At 38.1% G+C, this 24514-nt stretch overlaps 1 protein-coding gene across 3 annotated transcripts; it reads right to left on the bottom strand.

The window, feature by feature from the left end:
- Positions 1–3383: 3383 nt before the first annotated feature.
- On the bottom strand, positions 3384–22886 carry si:dkey-43k4.5 (potassium voltage-gated channel subfamily S member 2). 3 transcript variants are annotated; one of them, XM_047346604.1, is made up of 11 exons: positions 22629–22886; positions 14609–14790; positions 14348–14481; positions 13718–13882; positions 13455–13626; positions 11455–11538; positions 11208–11369; positions 10600–10683; positions 6483–6575; positions 5719–5778; positions 3384–5580 (listed from the first exon to the last, which is right to left on the bottom strand). In XM_047346604.1, the coding sequence occupies exons 2-11, from the start codon at positions 14777–14779 to the stop codon at positions 5341–5343; spliced, it is 1365 nt and encodes a 454-aa protein (XP_047202560.1). In that variant the 5' UTR covers positions 14780–14790; positions 22629–22886; the 3' UTR covers positions 3384–5340. The 3 variants fall into 3 exon arrangements, with proteins under 3 accessions (XP_047202560.1, XP_047202557.1, XP_047202559.1); XM_047346601.1 differs by having other exon boundaries at positions 3384–5778; XM_047346603.1 differs by lacking the exon at positions 22629–22886 and adding an exon at positions 19575–19685 and having other exon boundaries at positions 3384–5778.
- Between the last annotated feature and the right edge of the window lie 1628 nt (positions 22887–24514).

The raw sequence follows: 24514 nt of genomic DNA, 5'->3' as shown, positions 1-24514 counted from the left end.
GCACCAAACTCCAAAACTAAGTTCAACTGGATTTAAGTTAAAGTATCAAATAATTGTAACAACAAATGACTTCCATTCATCTTAGCTTGGTGCCACTAAGACAAGTAAACTAACCAGAATTGGCCATTTCAAGGTTTTTAGCATTAGGGTTTAACATTGCTCCTTTTCTCTTCACAATTTCTGACAGCTAACAGAACAGTCCGTCTCAGCTCATCACAGCAGACAGTCTGGCTCTTCTGGCATCATCTTCCCTCTCCTGTTAAAGGCTCTGGCATGGGATAAAAACCTGCTAAAAGTCGTGTCCTGCTCAATCATCCATTGAGTGAAATATAAGCTTAGCAGCAGAACAGCAATAATTTCATTGTTGCTTTTCAGACTCATGTAGTTTTTGTCTTGCAGTCCTTCAAACAAGCATTTGCCTTTTAGTATGGGTCTAGGAGAGTGAGTGTTGTGTGTTAAAAGGGATTACGAGACCCACGAACAGCAATCACCTGCAGCAAAGCTTTCTTGATTTCCTAATTTGCTAATTAATGACACGTGCTCAGACAACAATTTTTAGCCTTAAACCTCTCAAGATCATATGCTCTTCATGTTTTTTAAGGCCTTGGGGTGCTACCTGAGGGGATAGTAAGTTTGCTTTGACTTGACCAATGGCTCTTCGAGGCTATTTGACATTTAGGGTGATCATGAAAGAAGACAAATCAAATGACAGTTGTCTACACCACACACCAAAGTTCTCAAAGAAACTAACCTCTCTGTTTTTTTTTTTTTAAAGTTTATTATAGTCTAATCTGGCAAACCCCATAAAAATGCCAAATTATATAAAACTTAAAGGTGTTTAACTTTGGAAGGTTAATGTCAGGGACTGCAGTTTTCTCCCAGATCCAAGGAGACAGGCAATTACTCTAGGAGAGCCGGACTGGGCCGTCGGAGGTCCTTAACCCATTAGCAGAGCGGGTATCTGCTGCTTTGTACAAAGAGGAACAAGATGAGTTCTGCCAGAGTCCTACAAAGTGACCTTCACAGGGCCACCAGTGTGAATGTCTCTGACCAAACCATTAGAAACCAACTTTATTAGGATGGCCTGAGGGCCTGACATCCTCTAGTAGGCCCTGTGCTCACTACCCGGCACTGTGGAGAATACTAGGAATGAGCAGGTTCAGCACCGGTGCCCTGTTTTTTCATAGATGAGAGCAGGTCTTTGTGAGCTCAAGTGACAGATGTGAAAGGGTCTGGAGAAACTGCAGTGAACGTTATGCTGCCTGCAACACTGTTCAGTATGATTGGTTTGGTGGTGCATCAGTGTTGGTCTGGGAAGGCATATCAATGGAGGGACGCACAGACCTGTACAAGATAAACCATGGCGCCCTGACTGCCAGACGTGTGCGTTTGTAGTTTGTGTGTAAACTGAACACTGCCTCTGATTGGCTTACAATGAAAGCTTACTCTACCCTAGTCAATCATCATCACATATACGATTGCGTTGCCTCCCACCTAACGTCAGTAAAGAAAAAAAAGCTTAGCTCCTGTGGCTGTGAGCCACAATAGATGAGAAGAGCTTCAATGAGTAACTTTGGTTTATAACGTGCCCCATTTAATTATCAGTACCGGTAATGGCGTTGTAAAGCTGAAAAAATAATTCATTTGATTACTCATAAGTAAAAAACGTAATGCCGTTAGTAACGCCATTTATTTCAACGCTGTTTTTTTCGATCACTGGTAAGATCTGGCCTCATGGGGAAAGAGCATGCAGGTAGTTCCTAGGATGAAGGAATTGATACCATTGACTGGTCTCCACAGTCCCCTAAATCAAATAGAGCATCTCTGTGACATCATGTTTAGGTCCATCCAATGCCTGGAGCTCAGTGCCCTGGTCTGGATCTGGGAGGAGATACCCCATGACACCATCCGTCATCTTTTAAGGAGTATGCCCTGATGCTGTTAGGCATGCATACAAACCCACGTGCCATTTTTACCATTTTAAATAACTGCCAAGACAATTCAGCAAATTGGACAAGCCTACCACATCAGTTTTTCAGCTTAAATTTTGTGTTGACTTTGAATTAAGACCTTTTAATGCCACTTGAAATAAAAAGTTAAGACTAACTTCACGACAAACACAAATGGGGAAAAAAAGCAACACCAGTTAGTGACAATTTTACCTAAGTGTTTATTTTAACATAAAACCTGACTGTTTGGTCCACTGTAAAGGTTTCAAATGTATATCTATCTATTTATATTTTTTATTTAAATTTATATCTATCTACTATCTTTTTACATTACCAGTCAAATGTTTTAGACACACTTTCTCATGTAATGGTTTTCTTGTGTTTTCTTATGTTTATGACTATTTCCATTGAATGTAGGTTCTCAGTGAAACCATCAAAACTGTAATTGAACACATATGGAATATGTAGCAAACAAAAAATTGCAAAAGAACTTTAAATATGTTTTATAATTTAGGTTCCTTAAAATAGCCGCCCTTTGCTGTGATGACTGAAATATTAACCTTTGGTTGTCTCTCAGTGAACCTCTGGGATGTTCTATCAAGATTCTTTCAGGTGAAATGTATTTCAGGTGACCGCCTCATGAAGCTCATGCAGAGAATGCCAAGAGAGCAAAGCAGTAATCAAAGCAATTTTTTAAAAACTACAGTATAAAAATTTTTAGAGTTTCCTTATAGCTTTCATCAGTGCTTTGATGGACTCTTAAAACCTGTCTAGAGCATTCAACTGGATGATTTTGGTGTTTTTCTTTTTCACGTTTTCAAAATACAGGTAAATAATTGGCTAGAACCTGAATCAAAAGTAGTTATTTTTTTAAGAAAAGGTCTTAGAACTGCCGCCTTAAAAGCATGTGGTTTGTCTCTGTTTACTAAGGACAGATTTATCATATCTTGGTTGATGGTTTAGATTAGACCACTAAAATATAGGGGAAAAAAAGCGTGTTTATGAACTTTTATCAAATCATTTCTCAAATTTGGTTAAAGACATAATTTAGAATCATGTCTGGACAGCCCGTAAAATCTGAAAAATAATCAAAAGAAGGATTGTTAATATTTAAATGACCATAGGGAAGATGGCTCTTGAAACTTATTATGACCCTGGGGGTGCAGGCAAGCATCTGTAAGGTGAAATGAATTACAAATGTTTATTGCAAACAACAAAGGAAAGGTTTCTGGAGAAAACTGTTCTGAGCATGGGAAAGGGGATGCACACAGTCTTAAATGAGATAGCTCTGTTTTCAAAAATACACTAAAGTGAGAGGCAGACTTGTAGTCCTTTATGTCTTTTGTTGCTTCTTTATTGACTTCACCATGCTAAAATACCACTGAGATTGTGTCCCCCTTCACCTACCCAAGTTAAATAAATCAGCGGAAGAGGAACAAATCATGAAAACTTTATTAAAATGAAGACTACAACTTTCTCCCAGGCTTATCTGTGAGCAGCTGCCATGGTAGGGTAAAAGGGAGTGTTGGCATAAGGAAGAGAGAGCACATTCAGGAGTAGAGCATCATCACTCCATAACCCCATTCCCTAAAAACACTGCTCTCTTACGGGGATTATCTGCAGAGGTGAAAAGAGAGCTGCTGTGTGGAATTCAAGAGGTAGTCTAACAAAGGCATGCTGCTAACTGTTCAAAATACCTCCTAAAATTACATGTAGAGAGTGTCTCAAGTAATGCAAAGATGAATGGTAATAGAAAGGTGAAACTACATCCTAGAAATTAACATGAAAGGGCAACAATTACATAGTTCAACACTATTTGTTATTAACATGCAAATATTACTTGTAGAATATGTTATCAGTGCTGATTTTGGGTGATCTTTTACAAGCTGTTTTAGTAATACATTTAGGGTATCGTGCAGGAGGATAAAGTGTCTAATTGAAGTCAGACCATTTCAATGTGGTGTCCAAATGTTGAAACATTTTGAAAAAAGTTGGAGTTTGAGGGTCTTCCTGTTTATTTCCTCTTAAATGTTCTCACAATTGTGAGAAAAATGCCTTTGTTTGTCAAATACGTTATACCCATAAAACCTTGCCAAATATCCTCCAATGCCAAACACCTTTTGGTGGAGGCATCTTCCTCACAATGGAGATAGTTCTAATAGAGAAAAATATGATGAAATTCTATAGCCAGTGGCAATCCCAGATCTTCACTGAACTATTTCCTCTAAGATAATAACGCTTGTCCTGGACAGAGAGCAAGGTTGATCAGAAACAAACTCTAGAACTTTGGAGTGGAAAGGATAGAATGGCCTGTTGGACGTCCCTACCTCCACCCCATCAAACATGTTTGGAATCAGCTTGGACTTGTTCATGCCAAAATAACCAACACAACCACATTACCTGCCCTGTGAAAAGTGCTAGTTCAGGAATTGGAAGTCATCCCACATCAGTGTGTGACCAAGCATTTGTGGTTGTGTACAGTTCTCCCACACACTCTTATGGCCCTTGTTTGGCAAGTGAATTAATTGTCAAATAGCTAATATGTCTTGTTTCTTTAAACCTACATTATTTAAAGCAATAAGTGACACCAAACACGAGTCTGTAGCAGAATACAGAGAGCCAGAGAGGATTTGGCGAGTTTTTCATGGGAGCAACCCACATACTAAACTCTGCTGCTCAACCCACAAATGCATTTTCCTTACAAATGTGGCACCATTTAATTTGAAATAATGAGCATTTTCAATGCTTTAGAGCATTGTGACAACAAAGAAATAATCAAACACAACTTATCTTACTTTTGTGCCAAACATTTATGGTTAAAAGTTTATAATCTTCATGTCCAACACTTTTTTACTGTTCTTTATGTCACCTGTGTTTGCATTTTCTGATAAACAATTTATCTCTCAGGTGACGCTAACTTACCTGTTTAGCTGATGCAAATTTTGCAACTATGGACTTTAGCCTGTTAAATATGTCCTTCATCTTCTTCTATGTTATTAAAGTATTTCTATGGTGTATTTTATTTACATTACTGAACAGCATGCTTTTCCACATACATTCAGTTCTTTTGTACGGTTTGACTTTGATATGGTCTGTCATTCTCCTTTGATTGGTTTTTACTTTCATTTTCAACAAGCAGAGCAATAAAACCAAAAGGTAAAATTCAGTCCTGAAACAGCCCACATGTACGCTCAGTGGCAACACATTACAATTCATGGAAGCCCCAAAATTCATGCTTACTTCCCTGTATTCCCCAGTTACGACCCGTCTCCTTCACCTAAATGATCTGGAAGCATCAAACTCTAATCAAACTAGTGTCACGTATTGTCCTCATGGTATATGTAGTCCACCGAGTTTAGGTTAATAGTGTCTGTCATAAAGTTTCAGATCTTTACAGCTGATACAGCTCCTTCTTTCTCATTGTCGATGTGTAAGATGGATGCTCCACATAGCTGTAGTTTATCACTCCTCCTTCATCCTCAAAATCAATGTCATCTTCAATGTCATCAATATCATCATCATCCAGGCAGCGACTGTCACCATCTGATTCCTCTTCATCCTCCGGCTCGTTCTCGCAGATCACCTTGATCCTCTTGCAGTTGTTGTTCCTCACGGACGCCTCCAGAGCTTTCTGCCGGCGGTAAAAGTGTGAGAACTTGTTGAAGATGATAGTGATGGGCAGAGCCACCACCAAAGTGCCGCCCAGGATGCATCCACTGGCTGCTAACTTTCCAGCCACTGTGACAGGCACTACGTCTCCATAACCCACCGTGGTCATGCTGACAGTTCCCCACCACCAGCAGGCCGGGATTGTGTCCAAACCTACGTCCTGAAACAGGTACAAATGGATGCCTAAAACAGAGGATAATAGCTATCCAACATTATTTTACTTTACAGCAAGTATCCAAATCTTTTAAATAAGGTTGGTTCAAGGTCAGTTCTCTATTTGCCATTTTGCATCCCACATCTGTGATCTAAAATCCTCCTTTGTGTCTCTGGCTATATGTTTACGGTCTATGTAATTGGATGGTGCTTTGACTGATTGATTGGACTGATATGAATTGAATTTGGACTAAGTTTATGTAACTTGATATGCATTGGACCTATTTTCCTTGTAAAGTGCATTGAAATGGCATTTGTGTTGAACTACTGCTATATTAACTGAACAGAACTCAATATAGTTGTTAGACCTTTGGTTTATGCCATCAGTTTAAAGGTTGCATGATCATGAACAAATTTTAAGTTGATGATGAAGAGGAAATACCAGAATTTATAACATCTCTGACTCTAACAAAGCTGATTGCCTTTGGAAACACTCATTACTCTCCGTGCCACAAATACTTAAACCTAGATCAACCAGGGGGGTGAGGAGAACATACTGTCCTGCTGGCAAAGTCAAAACAAACTGTTGATGTTGAACAGTAAATTAAATTGTTTACAATAAACTAAATGTACATGTTACATATATTCATAGAATATGTACCATAATATTACACATGGGTTCTAAACTATTCAACATCACTTAAACTTTACCTCTTCACATTCAGCGGTGTAAGCAATCCCAGAAAAGACAGACACCCCGACACCCAGATATAGCAGGAGTATCCCCACTTCACGGTAACTGTGCTGCAGATACAACAGGGAGGAGTTAGAAATCACATTCTGTAGAACAATTAGAAAACACACTTTGGCAGAGGTTTACCTGCTGTTTTTCCTGTTTCTATATTCACAAATATGCCTGAACAGCCATTGATTGATTAATTGCCTGATTGACGGACCACCTTGTGTGAGAAAGTCTTTTATCTCATGCCATAAGTTTCTCATAAAGCCATTCAAAGTTTGCCAACATTGACAAAAATATAAAGAACCAGGCCATCTGAGCTGAGAAACGTTTTAAATATCCAGGAAGAAATGCTGTTTCATTGGAACTTAGTATGTAAGTAAAGCAGAAAGACCCTTTTCATGCTGTGCATCATGGAAAAATGTCAAGAGTCATATTTTAAATGAAAGGATATCAACACTGACATTTTATTCGAACTGCTGTGTAATTCAGTCTCTCTCCTGGGAAAACACAGAACATCCTCAGTCAATTTAGTCAACTAAAAATAAAATACAGCCTGGACTCGTACATTACTTGGATGCGGTAATGCTACACTGCCTGCTGCTAAATATAGCAGATGGATTTTTGTTGTTCCTATTCTCTTCTCTGTAAGTGAAAGATAAAAAATACTTTGGAGTTTAAAGGCTAAAACTTTGATAGATTGTCTTTTCTAGTATTCCTTTGACGATGGATTGAGAAAATTAAGGCTGTTTAGTTAAAATTATTTTTACACACTATTTAGTGTGAGTGCATTTAAAATTATTAACCCAGTTAGTTTACATATTGCTGTTTGTTCTTTTGATTTGGAAATGAAGTATTTTACCAAAATTAAATTTCTTAAACTCGGAATGTGTCTGGATTTTAGGTTCATAAAGTAATTATTAATAAAAATAAAATAAAATAAACTCAACAATCACTGTTGATGCTGATAAATCAGTTAATTTAATAAAGTATTTCTTACTTTAAATTAAATCTGAATACATCCAAATCCTGGAGACATGGAGCATTCAAAAAGTTTAACAATTTCTTTAGGAAGATTTTATCCCATTTTGCATCCTAGAGCATTTAACTATTAATCTTGCCTGCAGTGATGAGAGTCTCTTTCTAATTCAGATGGCGACACCATGACTCTAACATGCTGAAACGAATGACTGAACTGCTGAAAACAGCCTTAAATTCAGCATCTTTCTCTAGAATGTCTTTACTGGTCCCACTTGCAAATTTTCTTTAAGACTTTATCGAACAATGACACAAGGCAAAACAACAGTGTTTGATTTACAGAGAATATTAGTTGTTCATTAGGAGTCCAATGTTTGCAGACAGACCCTTTTCTATTAAGCTAATAGATAAATACAGAGAAGATTATAGCAGTTCTGGTATCGAATAATAAATATTTTAGTTTCAGGAGGGTTTGAATTAAAGTTGATTATTTCTTGTATAATTATTTAAATCGTCCACTGCAATGGCCACTAATTGGGCTGAGGAAAAAGCAGCAGAGTCTACCAGACCTTCAAAAAGCTGGGGTCAGATGAATGCAACCAGTCTGTGAATGATTAAACCTGTGTACACAGGCAAGCATGTGCAGCTTCTAACAATCTGCTCAAGAAAAAGTGTTTAGTGTCAGCTTATCTCAAGATTTTTGCACAGTACTGCAGTTAAATTAGCTCATTATGTTGGACTGAAACCTGTAGGTCAGTCTCAGACAAGTTCAGTGTATTATCCTTCAGTTTTTATTGCCCTCAACATTTCTAATCTATTTAAATTCACAGTCATTTAAAACACATCTTTTAAAGAGGCACAATTATGTCGTTTCCCTTCTTGAATGTGTGGGATTTAATACAGGTGTATTACAGTAAATACAAATATCATTGCAAAGTTAGTTTATTTCAGGTAAATAGGTGAAACCTGTTACCATACATTACACACAGTGATGTATTTCAAGAGTTTCTATTAGTTGAATTTGTTGACTATTGCTTGAATTAATGAATACCCAACTATCTGTTTCACACATAATTGGAATCTTACATAAGACCAATAAAAAAGGATTTTCTTATAACAGAAATGAGCATGTTATGGCTTACACAATCACGGGAAAGCCTGCTAACCTAACAGTTGTCCAGCAGAGCGTAAGCTGCAGAAAGCATGTTAATAGAGTGGCAGAAAAAGACATACAGGCAGCAGAGATACACACAGCCCAAAGAGAACTGTGAAGCAAGATGTGGACTGCAGCTAGAGTCAGTGCTTCAAGAGCCACCACACACACACACACACACACACACACACACACACACACACACACACACACACAGACTTATTATTTATTTCTGTCTTTACAAGGACTTTGCATTGACTTCCCTTCATTGTCTATTTATTCTATGGCCTAACCCTGAAACCTATCCATTACCAGGACATGCCTACCCGAAACCTAATCTAAACACAGTTCGCACCCTAATCCTAAACCTAACCCCTGACCCAAAAACAGTTAAAATTTTATGAGAAACAGAATTTTACGTTTATTAGCTATAAACCATAGCCATCAAAATTAACAGAAATAAATCGTTGAAACATATCACCCCATACGTAATACAGGGGTTGGACAATGAAACTGAAACACCTGGTTTTAGACCACAATAATGTATTAGTATGGTGTAGGGCCTCCTTTTGTGGCCAATACAGTGTCAATTCGTCTTGGGAATGACATATACAAGTCCTGCACAGCGGTCAGAGGGATTTTAAGTCATTCTTCTTGCAGGATAGTGGCCTGGTCACTACGTGATACTGGTGGAGGAAAACGTTTCCTGACTCGCTCCTCCAAAACACCCCAAAGTGGCTCAATAATATTTAGATCTGGTGACTGTGCAGGCCATGGGAGATGTTCAACTTCACTTTCATGTTCATCAAAACAATCTTTCACCAGTCTTGCTGTGTGTATTGGTGCATTGTCATCCTGATACACGGCACCGCCTTCAGGATACAATGTTTGAACCATTGGATGCACATGGTCCTCAAGAATGGTTCAGTAGTCCTTGGCAGTGACGCGCCCATCTAGCACAAGTATTGGGCCAAGGGAATGCCATGATATGGCAGCCCAAACCATCACTGATCCACCCCCATGCTTCACTCTGGGCATGCAACAGTCTGGGTGGCACACTTCTTTGGGGCTTCTCCACGCCGTAACTCTCCCGGATGTGGGGAAAACAGTAAAGGTGGACTCATCAGAGAACAATACATGTTTCACATTGTCCACAGCCCAAGATATGCGCTCCTTGCACCATTGAAACCGACGTTTGGCATTGGCATGAGTGACCAAAGGTTTGGCTATAGCAGCGCGGCCGTGTATATTGACCCTGTGGAGCTCCCGACGGACAGTTCTGGTGGAAACAGGAGAGTGGAGGTGCACATTTAATTCTGCCGTGATTTGGGCAGCCGTGGTTTTATGTTTTTTGGATACAATCCGGGTTAGCACCCGAACATCCCTTTCAGACAGCTTCCTCTTGCGTCCACAGTTAATCCTGTTGGATGTGGTTCGTCCTTCTTGGTGGTATGCTGACATTACCCTGGATACCGTGGCCCTTGATACATCACAAAGACTTGCTGTCTTGGTCGCAGATGCGCCAGCAAGATGTGCACCAACAATTTGTCCTCTTTTGAACTCTGGTATGTCACCCATAATGTTGTGTGCATTTCAATATTTTGAGCAAAACTGTGCTCTTACCCTGCTAATTGAACCTTCACACTCTGCTCTTACTGGTGCAATGTGCAATCAATGAAGACTGGCTACCAGGCTGGTCCAATTTAGCCATGAAACGTCCCACACTAAAATGACAGGTGTTTCAGTTTCATTGTCCAACCCCTGTACATGAGATCCAAATTTAATTTGAAGAACTAAAAAAAAAACTTTTTAATGATAGTTTAATTCACTGACATGGGCCTGTCAATGACATCTTTTAATATCTATTAAATGTTGAAGGATGCATCTGCAAAAAGTTCTCAAGCTACTGTGCCACAACGTTTTGAGTTATATAACTATGTGGAAAGACACTGACTCACCCGAAGTGTTGCTCCCAGGGAGCGCAGACCTGTAGAGTGTCGGGCTAACTTCAAAACTCTGAAGATCCTCATTAATCTGAACACCTGGGAGATACAAAAATGTCCATGTGTGATACAATGTGTCTCATAGAAAGAAAATGTTTCTGTGACTTTAGTCACATAGTCACGTGGAGATGAACAATAATGAGGCCATATTACAAGTTCCACTATTTTCCTAAATTAGAAACAGTTTCTACTGTTACTAAGATGCTTACCTTATAATGATTTAAAGGGGCTTTTAGTGCCAAATATGCTGGCTGATGTCATGGTGTACACACTACAGTCCAGTTTGTAGAGGCAAAAACTTACCTATTGGTTTAATCTAAAAGTCTAAAACCAATCTTGCTGTTTGAATTAGAAGCTTCAAGCTTCACTTCCCCTGCCTGCAAGTGATGTATCTGTCACTTTGCTGATCCAGAATTAAGAAATATACCACCTTATATTTTTACCCAAAAAACACTGTTTTCCAAAAATGTCATCCACTTTGCTGAACAGAAATCAAATCCAACACAATGCTGATTTTTTTCCTGCTCTCTAATGTGACAGTAAGAATGGGTTACACCAGTAACCTGTATGAGTCGCCCCAGGCCTCCCAGTTCAGACTCGGATCCCACAGCTATGTCAAAGATCAGGGTGATGTAGATGGGACCCACAGACACCAGGTCGATAATGTTGAGTGGGTGATAAAAGAACTTCCTCCTGTTTGGAGCGAGCAGCAGACGTGCCACAACCTGAGATCAGAAACAGACAGCAGCATCTGGTTTTCACCTGCATACATCACCTGCATAACAAAATATTTTGTTTCTATGTCCTCACCTCAAAGGTGAACCAGCACGTACAGAATACCTCAAGAGCCTGTGTGGTTGGGTCATGGATCAACTTTTCATCTGAGTCAAAAGTCTATTCAAAAAAAATAAAGGCATATTGTCCATCAGTCAAAGTGTATGACATATCAAGTATTATTGTTTTACTTTGATTTTTATTCACCATACTATCTATTAAACAACATTAGGTAATAACTTAGCTTAACAACAATAGGCTGTTTGTTTTGTTTTTTTTCTTTTTATTCTTGCAATATAAAATCTTTAATTTCTATCTTAGCAATCACTTGCCATGATGTGCTTTCATTTGGGACACTTAGCAAAGCAATACATGGTTTTTCTTGGACATTAATACCTATTTATGCAGTCTGACTGAACTCTAGCTGCTTTCACTTGTTTGAAACTATGATATTTAAACTTTTGAGAATTCATTGAGAATTTCATTTTTGCATTTTCAAATCATTACTGCATTTTTAACAGCACACTCACCCCAACCATTTATTTAAAATGACATCACAGTGTATCTAAAATTTTTAAACTCAAAGGACTTGAGCATCAAAAAGATGGGCTTACAATATGCTACACCGTATCTTTCTCCTGGAGAACAAAATTACCCTGAACCCTTAATATGCCCTAGCTTATCCTTTCTACGTGTTTCCACTTCAGTGCTGTTCATATAACCTATGGATGCTGATAGTGTAGGGCTACATCCTGAAGTGGATCATTGGGATAATTTTGGTGGGTCAACTTCAAGCCCCCATTCATTGTTGGGACCTTTCAGTTGATCACAAGGTGAAAAATGGATTCCATGATCTATGTCTAGATCATAGAACAAATAGATGATCTGAAATAGGCTTGCAACTTGTGTAATTTCACTCCAAAGGTGCAACTGAATCAAATTTTGGATGTTTTGTTGGTGCTGACTTCCACCTTCACTCACGTCTATTTCAGAGGAGAAATGAACTGTTTCTCAATTCTTGTTAGTATAACAGCCCGATGTTCTACAGCTATAACTAACAAAATAAGCTGATTTTTAATAAATAAAGCCACTGTAAAACACTTCAGCCTCAACGGTAGGAAGTACATGATTTAAAGTATATTATAGTTAGTTACAGTTATCTCTAAAGGAGTTTAAACTGGAATGATTGCGACATAATCCTGGCAAGTTTCAACCAATCAGGAATGGTTCGCACTCTTTCCTCCACAAAGCTCCATCCCAGAGGTTCAGGGTAATACCAACAGTACTACTTCCCAGTTAGGCCTGTTTTCTGGGGTAAAATTTTACCAGGGTTTTTTATGTTTTTACCCTGTTAGATGAGGTGAGAGGGATAAATAATGGGCCAGGAAACTACCCTAGATAAAAAAAAAAAAAATCTAAGAAAACTGAGCCTGGAGATTTACAGGCCAACTAGATGACTATTGGGCCAGCTGAACCTATGAGTCACAATGACATTGTCCACATAGGATGAACTAGTGCCCCAGACTAACTGCTAGTAAGATAATTAAACAGTCCAGTGCCCTAGTTTGTGTAGGTGTGAGTTCCCAGCATGTTCCCATAATGTTCTTGCTCAAAAAATAATTAGCATTTAGATTTCATGATGAATGATTATTCCGAAAGAGACAGGTCCTGCAAGCAGAAGGAAAGAATCCCGCAAAGAAACATCTTCAGTAAATTAAGACTGTAGTAGAGTGCTAATGTATGATGGCTGTGTAGTATTTTGAGCAAATCAAGCCACAGACAGTTTTTTAAAACTTGGTTTTGTTATAAAAGGAAGTTGAAATATGAACTTTACGTTAGATAATTTGAGATAACATTGATTTAGATTACAGAATGTTAAAATATTAAAAGTTTATTGAGGAAAATTTTGAGGAGTACAGATGAGCACTTCAATTGCCCTTGAGAATTTTGGAGTTGTAAATCAATAGATATGATACTAAAAGTGGCTTTCCATCAGAAGCATGGCCATCTAATCTTTCAAGCTCTTCCGCACCAACCTGATACTCTGGGATGCTGTTAATGCACATAGTGGTGATGGATGTGAGCACCACTCCGATGGAGAGAAGACTGAAGAGCTTGCTGGGGATGGAGTACCCTGGGTTCTCCAGTGTAAGCCACAAACACTTCTTGATGTTCCCATAGCGAACCTCCTGAAAATGCTGCATGTCCCTGTGAGGAGGGAGGATGATACCAATTAAGGGGATCTTCAGAGCCAGATTCAAAATTTACATATACTGCAAAGAGCACCAAGATGTCTGACTTGTTTAAATCTGAAATCTCGTCTACAGATGTGTCAACGCTGCTGACGTCACTCTCGTCATCCCAGCTGCGGTGTCGGCCTCTCTCCAGCTTGCGGTCGTGGTAACGGTAACTACAGCAGGTGTCCAGGAAGAACTCGTTGATGCCCCAATACTCTATCTCCTGGCTTTATAGGGGAAAAAGGTGCCAAATCCACTTGACATATTTGAAATAATAAGTAAAAACCTTAGTCAAAAACAGTAGTCAAGAATCACTTAATAATTTGGTGTTATTTTAGTTATTTATAATGATAAAGTTACCGAGGTCATCTGTGTGTTTTTCTGACTTCCATACTTTAGTTTTAATTGAGAAAGAAAAGGCACTCAGGTCACTGAACAAACACATTAGTAGAGGCTTAACAGAAGACCAGCTACTTTATCTGCTTACAGAGCAACATAATAAACCACATATCTGGTGCATGTGCAAGAAGATCTCAATTACTGTTGCTCAGATCGCTTACGCAGCAACCACTCTACTACTCAGCGCCTCATTAAACCAGGTGAAATGTGGAGGAACTCGCAAATAAATTTGATTAGCATAAAGTTTTTTCTGTGTGACATGATGGATGATGTGGTGGTTAGATCAAACAGACCTGAAACAGAACACACAGAGTTCTTCCATCACGTGAAGTTTGCCAGTCTGGTAAAAGTGGAGGACATAAGGGAATAGACCGGGATTCCTATCAAAATAAAACTCCTTCTCCTGTATGTCATAGTCATCACACACCTATAAGAGTGAGGAGTATAAAAGGAAAGTTGGAAAACACATGGAGGAAAGGTGAAAATAACCTCGGTCCTTGTGTGTCATCTACAAGTTTATTTTGTCATTTTATCTGTTAAAGTATTGGGCCCACCTGCAGTATATCTTCCTCTGAATCGCATGCCAGCAGTTTTCCTAGTCTGGTGTCTGGAAATTTCTTCAGTGTGCTGGAACAGAGGCTCCTCTTCAGACCGCCGACATTCACATGAACGAGACCCTCTTCAGAGTCCTGATGGACCCAGCTCGGCAAAGCTTCCTTCACCATAATGAAATTTGCTGAAGCAAAACAGACACAGCAGAGATTAGAATTAAAAGGTGGTGCTGCAGACAAAATTAAAAGTACACACAAACTTCACTGGTGCCTTTCAGACGTCCCTTTCAATACAGACCTAAGATGTGTATTTGCTGTCTTAGTGTGACCTGACCCACAAAGGGACATAATCACAGCAGAGTTGGTAAAGTTGCAAGTTAACCACTTGCAAGGACAGCAGGTCTAGGAAGACAACTTAGAGATCCTTTTCCCAAGATTAGTTCTACAGCTTATTCTGAACAATCGCAAGCTTTTCCAGCAGGTTGTGGGTCTGCCCCGGGGTCTCCTTCCAGTGGGATGTGCCCAGAAAAGTGAGGCACCTGGAAGTCTCTTGATCAAATGCCTGATTCCTTTCAAAGTTTTACTCACTGGTTCGACAAAAGCAGCTTAAAGTAGGCACACAATATGACCCATTTTATTTATACTCGGTAACCTTTAAAGATTGATACTAGTTAAAAAACATTTGAAAAGTGATAATTTAACTTCTTTGGTTTGGAAGTAATATTAACTCAAAAGATATTTCTGTTACCGAAATAGAAACAAACACTTTGACGGTTGCTATACTGTCCAATCATGACTCCTATCGCTCTGACTGCGCTCACTGCAGAGAGAAAAAATCTTCCGAAAACAAGCGAGGAACAGATGTGACGGAGGTCTCCCACTGCATTTGTGGATGCAGCAGCTCATGCTGATGATGAGAAGTTTGTGTCTTTCTTCTTAGAAAATAATGAGGTTGCCATGAAATATTTTTTTTGTTGTAATCTTTTTCTTCTTTTCATACTGGCAATTTAATGATTTTTTTTTCTGATGTGTTTCCACTGGAATCATAGAGAGGAGTTACAGTTAGAAACTTGTCATCAAAAGGTCATTTTTCTGTTTTAGTTTCTGTTTCTTGGTTTTTAAATCACAGCAAGAAAGAAAGATAGAACAAACAAGAATCGGTGGACTTACAGAGCAAACTCTCAGTGGAGGGAATTATTAACCGTTGAAAAGCTCTTGTTGGTTTTCAATACTTTTTTTTCCGTTGTCTGACAATAAAACTTGAAGTCAACATTCATATTCAAAAGGATGCCCTAAAAAGATAGAATTTTGAAATACTTTGCTACTTTACAGTAAAGTTTGATCAGAAACTGTAAGGTTTTCAAATTGAAATATTCATAGGACATAAAATCATTTGTATTTCATTTTTTTTTTATCGTAAGTATACAGTGTGTAAAGTTATCCAGGTGATATTTATCAAACAATACAAAAATTCAAAAGGAACACATATGTCATGTAGATTATTTATGTAGTCAGAAACCTATTTCTTCATCTTTGCATGATATTGCTGATATAATTTTCCATGCAGATGCAGTTACCTGAAAGCTGCTTTACATACACAACTTACATCCCCCTGAAGAAAGTTCAAAGAACATACATGCAGGCTTTCTGCCATATAGTGAGCAAAATTAATCTACTCACTCTTATAAATAGGCTTCCACATGTAGGAGTTTTAATTATTTTGAAGCATATAATAATCTGTCTTCGTTGCCCTGTAACCTAGATTCCTACAAGATAAATCCTGCTCCTTTGCACCTTTTCCATAGCATCAAATGTGAAATATTTTAAGTCATCATTGTCCTAAAATAGATGCTATTGTCAAGTATCTGATTAAAAAGTACAGTGCCTTGTAAATTGTTCACACCAGTTGAGCTTCTTCACATTTTGTTACATTATTATCAAAAACTATAATGTGTTTTATTGAGATTTTAAGTGATAGACTCAGAGTAGCATAGCATTGTAATGGGAAAGGACAAGGATACATATTTTTTCAAGATACGGATTCATATTTTTTGGTGTGGAGTGCATATATATTCAGATGTATGTAGAACAGCACGAAATGTTTGTGGGAATGTTTCTGCCTGTTTTGTGAATTTTTAGAATGGAGTTTTTGCCCATTTGGTTTTACAAAGTAGCTCAGGTTTAGTCAGAATGGATGGAAAGCAAATTTGATTTGCGTCTCAACTTTGACAAGTTCCTCCTAAAGCATAAATATGCTTTGATTTAAATCATTCCATTTGAGTTCTAGCTATACGTTATTATTATTTTCCTGCTGAAGTCTTTTGCAGCCTCTAAGAGGTTTTCTGCCAGGGTTGCACTGTATTCAGCACCATCCATCTTCTCATAAACAAATGCAAATAGCTTGATGCTGCCACCACCATGTATCATTCTGGAGATTGTGTTTCAAAGTGTTGTGCAGTGTTAGTTTTCTGCCACACATAGCATGTAGGGATGTAGGCAGTAAGGTTCAATTTTAGCATCATCTGACCAGAGCACCTTCTGCCCCATATTTTCTGTGTCCAATACTTGGGTTGTAGAAACTGCAAATGGGACATTTATGACTATCTTTCAACATGGCTTTCTACTTACAACTTTTAAATGAAAGCTAGATTTGTGGAATTTATGATGGATAGTTGTGATGTCAGTAACATTTTCTTTTGTGTTATCTTTTATTTATTTATTTTGTTTTAGTCCTTGCAGCCAGACTTTATTGTAATACATTAATGCACATGTTTCTCAATGTTGTTGAAAGTATGTATTGGTCGTACTCATTTTCTGTCTAGTACTTTCCTATTTTTAGTGTATTTGTTTGTTTGTTAACCCACTTAACTCTGACCTATGAATTAAACTCAGAGGATGGACCGGGGACTTCATATATCAGATAACTTAAGGCTGGAAACATGTGTGTGGAGGACCTTTCACATTTGATTCCTGACATCAACATGAATTGGGTTGCCTTTTCATTCAATTCAATTCAAATTCAAAGATACTTTATTGATCCCTGAGGGGAAATTAGAATTCCAGTACAACCCATCCAAACATACATCATGACACAAGACAAGGGGGGACGGGTCACCGAGGCTTTGCTGCCCACTCACAGGCGCTGCCCTTGCTAGATGACAAAAGAGGCCACATTAGGTAAGTAGAGGGAAAAAAATCATATTTCACACTTTATCCTTAGCAGGATACAGTTTGAGATTGCAAAAACCCTCAGCACAAAGAAGCAACAAGTTGACAAAACAACATCATGCCGGGAACGGTGAAGGTGGTGTGAGGGGGTGCATATGTTTATCTTGAGCATGTGTGTGTGTGCGAGTGAGTGTGTGCAAGTAAGTCCATGAAGTACTGTCACAGAGGCCATTGTCCTTGATGGTTCGTTGGAATGTACATCACATTGAAGGCAAATTTATGCTTGACACTGATGAACAGCGTTACAGAAAAAAAAAAACAATATTGCAGCCCCAATAGGGTGGGTTCTGTCATTTCATCTGCTTGAGTACAGTGGTCACCAAATAGAAACATCAGCAGAGTAGATTCATAAAGAACATTTGTTTTACATGCATATGTGGAGCTGAACACAACAACCGAATGAATATTTAAAAGCTACAAAGGCAGGTTTTCTTTTAGCCTCTTCAATCTATTGCATTTGTAAGGCGGGCAGTCTAGTCTCATCTGTTTTAGCAAATGATTTTTTAGGATAGTGCATCCAGATATGTATGCACAGTATATCGTGTCCCTGTACACAAATGACCCCATCTCAGTGGACCCGTCTGTGAAACTCCTGAAGGCTGCAGATTACGCCTTTGTCCTTTGTCTGATCCGGGACGGTGATGAGTCTGCATACAGGCAGGAGGTGGATCGGCTGATACACTGTTGTGGTCAGAACCACCTTGATCGTAACCCACTCAAGACTGTGGAGATGATGGTGGACTTTAGGAGAACGCCACCCCCACACAACCTCTCACCATCCTCAACAACCCAGTGTCTGCTGTGGACCACTTTTGGTTCCTAGGAAGCACCATTTCTTGAGACCTGAGATGGTCCTCACAAATAGACAATGCTTGGAAAAAGGCCCAGCAAAGACTGTACTTTCCAAGGCAACTCAAGAAGTACAACCTTCCATGGGAGCTGTTGGTCATCTTCTACACTGCCATCATTCAATCTGTCCTGTCTTCATCCATCTCAGTGTGGTTTGGCTCATCCAAAACACAGGACAGGTCCAGACAAACAATCAAGTCTGCAGAGAGAATCATCAGGGCTGACCTTCCCTCTGTCCATGACTTATACAGATCAGGAAAAGGATAGCTAAAATCTCTATAGACTCCACACATCCTGCACCTAAACTGGCTTTTACGTTCAGGACAGCGCTGCAGAACGCAGTCTGCTAAAACCAGTCGCCACAGAGACAGTTTTTTACCCCAGGCTGTTTCTCTGATGAACACTTGACAGTCTGTACATTTAAATGTAAAAGTGTACGGGAGTGAAATTCCTTGTTTGTGTGCACAAACCTGGCAATTAAGCTGATTCTGATTCTGATATTAATTTATAGTTAAGACCTTTCAATTTTGTCAAGAAAACACAAAAGGTGTTTTTTCCATATAGCTTCTAATTTATCTTAAATTGCTGAATCTTTAACATAGACAATGCATCAGTATGCTAAAATATTGTAAATAAGCAGAGTGCTGAAGAAATATATGATTTACTCAACTTTCTTAAGGTAATGAAGTTGCAAGAAAAATGTATAAACAACAGCAGATGCAAAAATAACTCCCACGCAAGCTAATTTACTGCACTCCCAGTGTACACACCCACACGGTGAACAGACTCTAACAGTAAAAACTATGCACTGAGATCTCCCATCAGATGAATTAATTACAACGTTCATGTCAAACTTTAAAATTGTGCAAAGGATTGTGACATTTTCACTCACTCTTAGATGTTCCTCATCCTGTTGTTACCTGAAATACATTCCAACATGTGAAGGTAATGCCACAAAAAACCTTAATTCAATCCAGTTCTGTTTGCAAATGTTGGTTCAACATTGCTTAGCAACAAGTAAAGTCTGAGGGAGCCTCTGGATCACTGTTTTAGTAGCTGTCTTTCTTACAGTCAATGCAAGGTTTCAGTGACGGAATCTATTGAAACTACTGTTTAGCTAAGTGAACAACACTCTTTCATAAGATTAAGGAGCTATTAACTTCCTGTGTTATTAAAATGTCAGATTTGTTTGTTTTATTTCACACATTTATTGCATTATTTCTGAGTAATGTCTGATATTTGCTCCACACTCCATCTAACAACACTGATGGGAGCTATTCAGAGTCCACACTGAGCACTCATAGCTTAAGGTAAAGTGCAGCTAAACCGGGATGCCCTAATGCTGTAAAGTGTCTAATTGGTAAATGTGGAAAATGGCCTCAGGACTCCAGTGTTAGCCTAATGTGAGCGTAGTGCTATTTTAGCCAGAGTGATCCGACTTCTTTGGTTCCTGAATCTTTCTCTTTCTTCCTGGTAGTATTTAATCAAATCTTGCTGAGTTATATGATCGCATAACCTGGCTTCAGATAACCATACTGACATTTAGTGTAAAAATCATTTGTGGGTGGTGTGTTTGTTTGAGGGACACATAATTATACTTAAAATTGTGAATAGTGGCTGAAACATGTATCACATGAGGTGATTTTCGACTCTTATTGTAAAAGATAACAGTATTTCGTCCTTTTTTCTATTTTTTTCAGTTATGTATTTGTTAGTTTTTATTTTTAAGTCTATTTCCATCACTGCAAGTTTTTTTTGTGTGCCTATAATGTTTCTATGTTCTTTTCTTTTTCTTTTTTCTGTTTACTAAAAATGTTTTGTGAAGTTTTGCTTCTCAGTTTAAATTTGTAGTAATTCAAAGACACAATCAGCATTTAAAACTCAAAAACCCTTTTCCTCCCAGTCCCTTCCAAATGTCCTTGCTGGACATTCAGATTTAGCCACAGCCTCTCATCCCACACCAGTGGTGACACAGGAGCTTGACCTTAAAGTGTTATGCTATTGATTAATCTGAATGTGAGCTCATCTTTTTGTTCAATAGAATGATGACATGTTTGAAACATTGAATGTAAAACATCTCCACTCAGGAGATAGTATTTTATCTAAACTAACAGTTTGATGACATTTTTTATCTCTCTCTATACTAAAGAAATTGTAACAACTCCATGTCTATTTTAGTGTAAAACTTTCCATATTTTGCATGTTTCCCTAATTCTGCCTCTGATTGGTTTATCAGTCCCTCATGATGACTCTTTCCTCGATATCTCTTGGAGAGGTATGGTGTGTTTGGAGCGGCAGAGGCGTAAGAAGAACCAGAACCAGTGAAACGTTTTGCTCAACTGAGCCAGTTAAAGGCCTAATTAACCTGTCAAGATTTGATTTATCATTTTGCTTTGCTGACCCACAATAGGCTCTGTGTTTTCCCATTTTAGCCTGACATTTCTTGTGTAAGGTGAGGAAACACACATGTTACTTGTTTCCTTTTCTACATTTGGAACCCTTTCTTTAAACTCCTGATAGCTCTGTAATAGTTTGATAGGTTATATATTTAGTCAGTAAAACATATTCTGAGCTTTCATCTCCGTAGCCAGAAACTCCCCCTTTCAGCTTCTGAATTCATCTTTCCTTTTAACCGATTATGAGACTGAAAATCAGATTGGTTGAATTAATTATACCAATATAGTTTAATGCCACTTATAAGTTATCTATCAATGCTACAGCTGAGATGCTGTTAATGCAGTTTTAGTTTTGTATTTCAGTGGTTTCTTGTGGTGGTTATATTCTGTTTTGACCTGGCTCTTATTGAAATATATTTAGAAAAATAACCAAAATGGTAAATAACCAAAACTCCCAGTATTTTTGGTTTATAAACACATTAACTGAAAGCAAGTCGGATGAAGTATTTTTTAGTCTTTCATTAAAATCAGATAAAGTGTTTTGGTAAATGAGGTTAACCTTTTCTTTTCTTAATTTTTTTGTTTTTCTCTTACGTGTTCAGTTTCAATTCAGTTTATTTACGTGTTCAAGTTGTTTCATATAAATGAGAGAATAGTGTGGTATTCTTCTTTCAGGCAGCTGACCAGCCGTGTGCAGCAATAGGTTTAGAAGGGATAGTGCTTTATAACGCTGATGAAAACTCAGGTTATTTTGCCACTCCCCCTAGTTTCTTATTGAAAGGATTCTATGAACTCTGTAACAGCAGTTTTAAAACTGCAACTTTTTCAAACCTTGACATTGGGAACCGGCCCTAGCTAGATGCAAACAAAGCCGAAGCTGTATTTATCTGTTTCTTTGTTTGCATCTCACTGTCAGGATTTATCCTGAAAGCCGCTGGACAGTTGCAGCCCAGCTTATTTCATTAGTGTAAAATACTTGTCAACTCTCATGATAGTTTGCCTTTATGTATTAAGAACTTATAAAAATGTTCTTCCTTATTTCACCCTAAAGTCCAGTAGTGTGCTTGTTTTTCTTAACTAATTTGTTTGAGCAGTACTTTAATGTGATGACAAAATATGATAAAAATCAAAATCATATCCTCATTTTCATCACAGCTCAATTATATACAGGTTCATTATGGTTACTCATGAAAACAATGAAATAAGGTTATGTTTTATCATTTAAAACAGGAAAGCCAATGCAATTAACAACTGTGGATCAGTGACAGAGAATTTGTGTGTGAGTGATGATATGATGAGCTCATGCTGAGCTCTCCGTGGGGCTGCACATGATGAAAACAGGAAAAAAGTTGATCTATAATTCAACACTTCCGCTTGAAACCCAGCGATGGAGAGATGCAACAACAAACTATTATATACACATTTATACAATAGCCCGCGTCAGTTTTCTGCAAGCATAAATCTGTTGAAATAGTTCTTAATGGATTGTACTAAATGCACTTGGCTGCACACCTTATTGAGAGAAAAAAAAACATTTAATTGTAACTTACGTCTGAGTTTTCTGACGACAGCTCCTTCATCACTAGAATAACATCCTCATCCTCAAATGTCTGATTCACCCCATGATTCTTTAATAAGTTTTACCCTTCGTTATGCAAATGTGAAACAAGAAGAAAAGAGAAGAATGCAAGACGACTTGTTCCTCGTAATAAACTCAGCCGTTTCCTTCGTCTGTAACTAAAAACAGCTGAGAAAAGAAGCTAGAGTCAGCTGTAGAGGTTTAGGTTTCCTCCATCTGAACTACGGGTTTTCTCCATCTCCCTCAGTGGGGAGTCTTCGGCTTTTCCCGTCACAGTCCGGAAAAGGAGGTCTACTTCCAGACAGTATCACCTCCCCAGGCCACAACAACCATGTATTATGGTGTATTAGCGACACTCAGTGGTTAATGATAGAAATATTCTTAAATCAATTTTGTTTGTTTTATTTTGTTTTTGACTAGGTAAAAGTTGGTGTCCCGTTGATAACTAATATCACACTATTAAGCGCTGGGAAAGTTTATTGAAACCACAGAATTGAATCTGTCCACACAGCAATGATCATTTTGAGAAACACACCACAAAATGTTTTTGATTTAATGTGTCAGATTATTTTTTATGTTTATTTAATTAAAGCTCACACAATATTAGACTTTCAAAAAAAAAAAAACGTGCAATCAACAAACAGCTGAAGGGATTAGCATTTTTTTAACCAATATTTCCTTGCAAGGTAAAGCCAAATAGCAGGAAGCTGAGAATCTTAAAAGGTTTCTCAAGAGCTCATTTGGGGTTGGTTGGCTCTTTGGTCATGGAATATTTTGTCTAAAATGTAGCCTAGGAATGCATAATCTTTCCTCAGTTGTTTCTGTTGCTTTAATAAAGGCTACATCATTAAAGTATTTATTTTGTTTCACTAACAAGACCAAAAGACCGCAATTACATGAAATTGTAGCACTATGATGATAGCTCGACCTTGTGGCCAAAAATGTCAAATGTCAAATCTCAACTATAAGAGAGAGAGTTATATTGGCTGCTATTTAAAAGATAGTAGTCTTTTATATAATAGTTGCTAAAGGTAAAAAAAAACGCATTCTATGTGTATTTCATAAGTGTGTCAAACAATTCAGAAAAAATAATAATTTACACCCAGGTCTGCTACTAACATTTTTTAAATATTTATTTTCATATGAATACATTTATAAAGTATCAATTCTCTTTTTGTACAGAAACTTGGTGATTTAAACTCACCAACTACTTTATTAAGTACACCTTGATTGTACTGGATTGGACCCTCTTTTGTATTCAGAACGGCTTTAGTTTTTTATGGCATAGGTTCTATAAGGTGTATAAAACATTTTTTTTTTTTTTTTTTTTTTGGTTCAGAGAGACACGACAGCCTTATGCAGTCGCAGCAGATTTCCTAGCTTCATATCCATGATGTGAATCTCCACCACATCCTAAAGGGGCTCGATTGGATTGAGATCTGTAAATGGCCTACAGTTAGTTCATCGTCATGTTCAGGGTACCAGTTTCAGGTGGTTTGAGCTTTGTGACATGATGCCTTATTCTGCTGGAACTAGGCAACAGACGATGGCTAAACAGTGGGCATAAAAGGTTGAACATGGTCAGCAGCAATACCTAGCCTGTGGAGTTCAAATGAAGTTCAACTGCTATTAAGGGCCCCACATTTTTCTAAGGAAATGTCTCTGACAACATCACACAATCACCAACAGTCTGGATAGGCAAATCAAGACTCATCTGTCTATCCTTGCTTAATTTTGGTGAGGCTATGTGAACTATAAAACAAACTCCTGCTCCAGGTTGACATGAGTGGTTTCCACTGGTTTCTTCTGCTGCTGTAGCCTACCTGCTTGACGTTTTAATGTGTTGTGTGTATAGAG

This window comes from Girardinichthys multiradiatus, chromosome 20 (genome assembly GCF_021462225.1).
Source record: "Girardinichthys multiradiatus isolate DD_20200921_A chromosome 20, DD_fGirMul_XY1, whole genome shotgun sequence".
Lineage (NCBI taxonomy): Eukaryota > Metazoa > Chordata > Actinopteri > Cyprinodontiformes > Goodeidae > Girardinichthys > Girardinichthys multiradiatus.
This window is presented reverse-complemented; position numbering and strand designations above follow the sequence as displayed.

Coding starts and splice junctions, on each gene's coding strand:
- si:dkey-43k4.5 (XM_047346601.1), bottom strand. CDS start 14,779: ATGGTGAAGGAAGCTTTGCCGAGCTGGGTCCATCAGGACTCTGAAGAG. Junction 13,883..14,347: donor CTCTGTGTGTTCTGTTTCAG/GTCTGTTTGATC, acceptor TCCCCTATAAAG/CCAGGAGATAGAGTATTGGG. Junction 13,627..13,717: donor GAGATTTCAGATTTAAACAA/GTCAGACATCTT, acceptor CCCTCCTCACAG/GGACATGCAGCATTTTCAGG.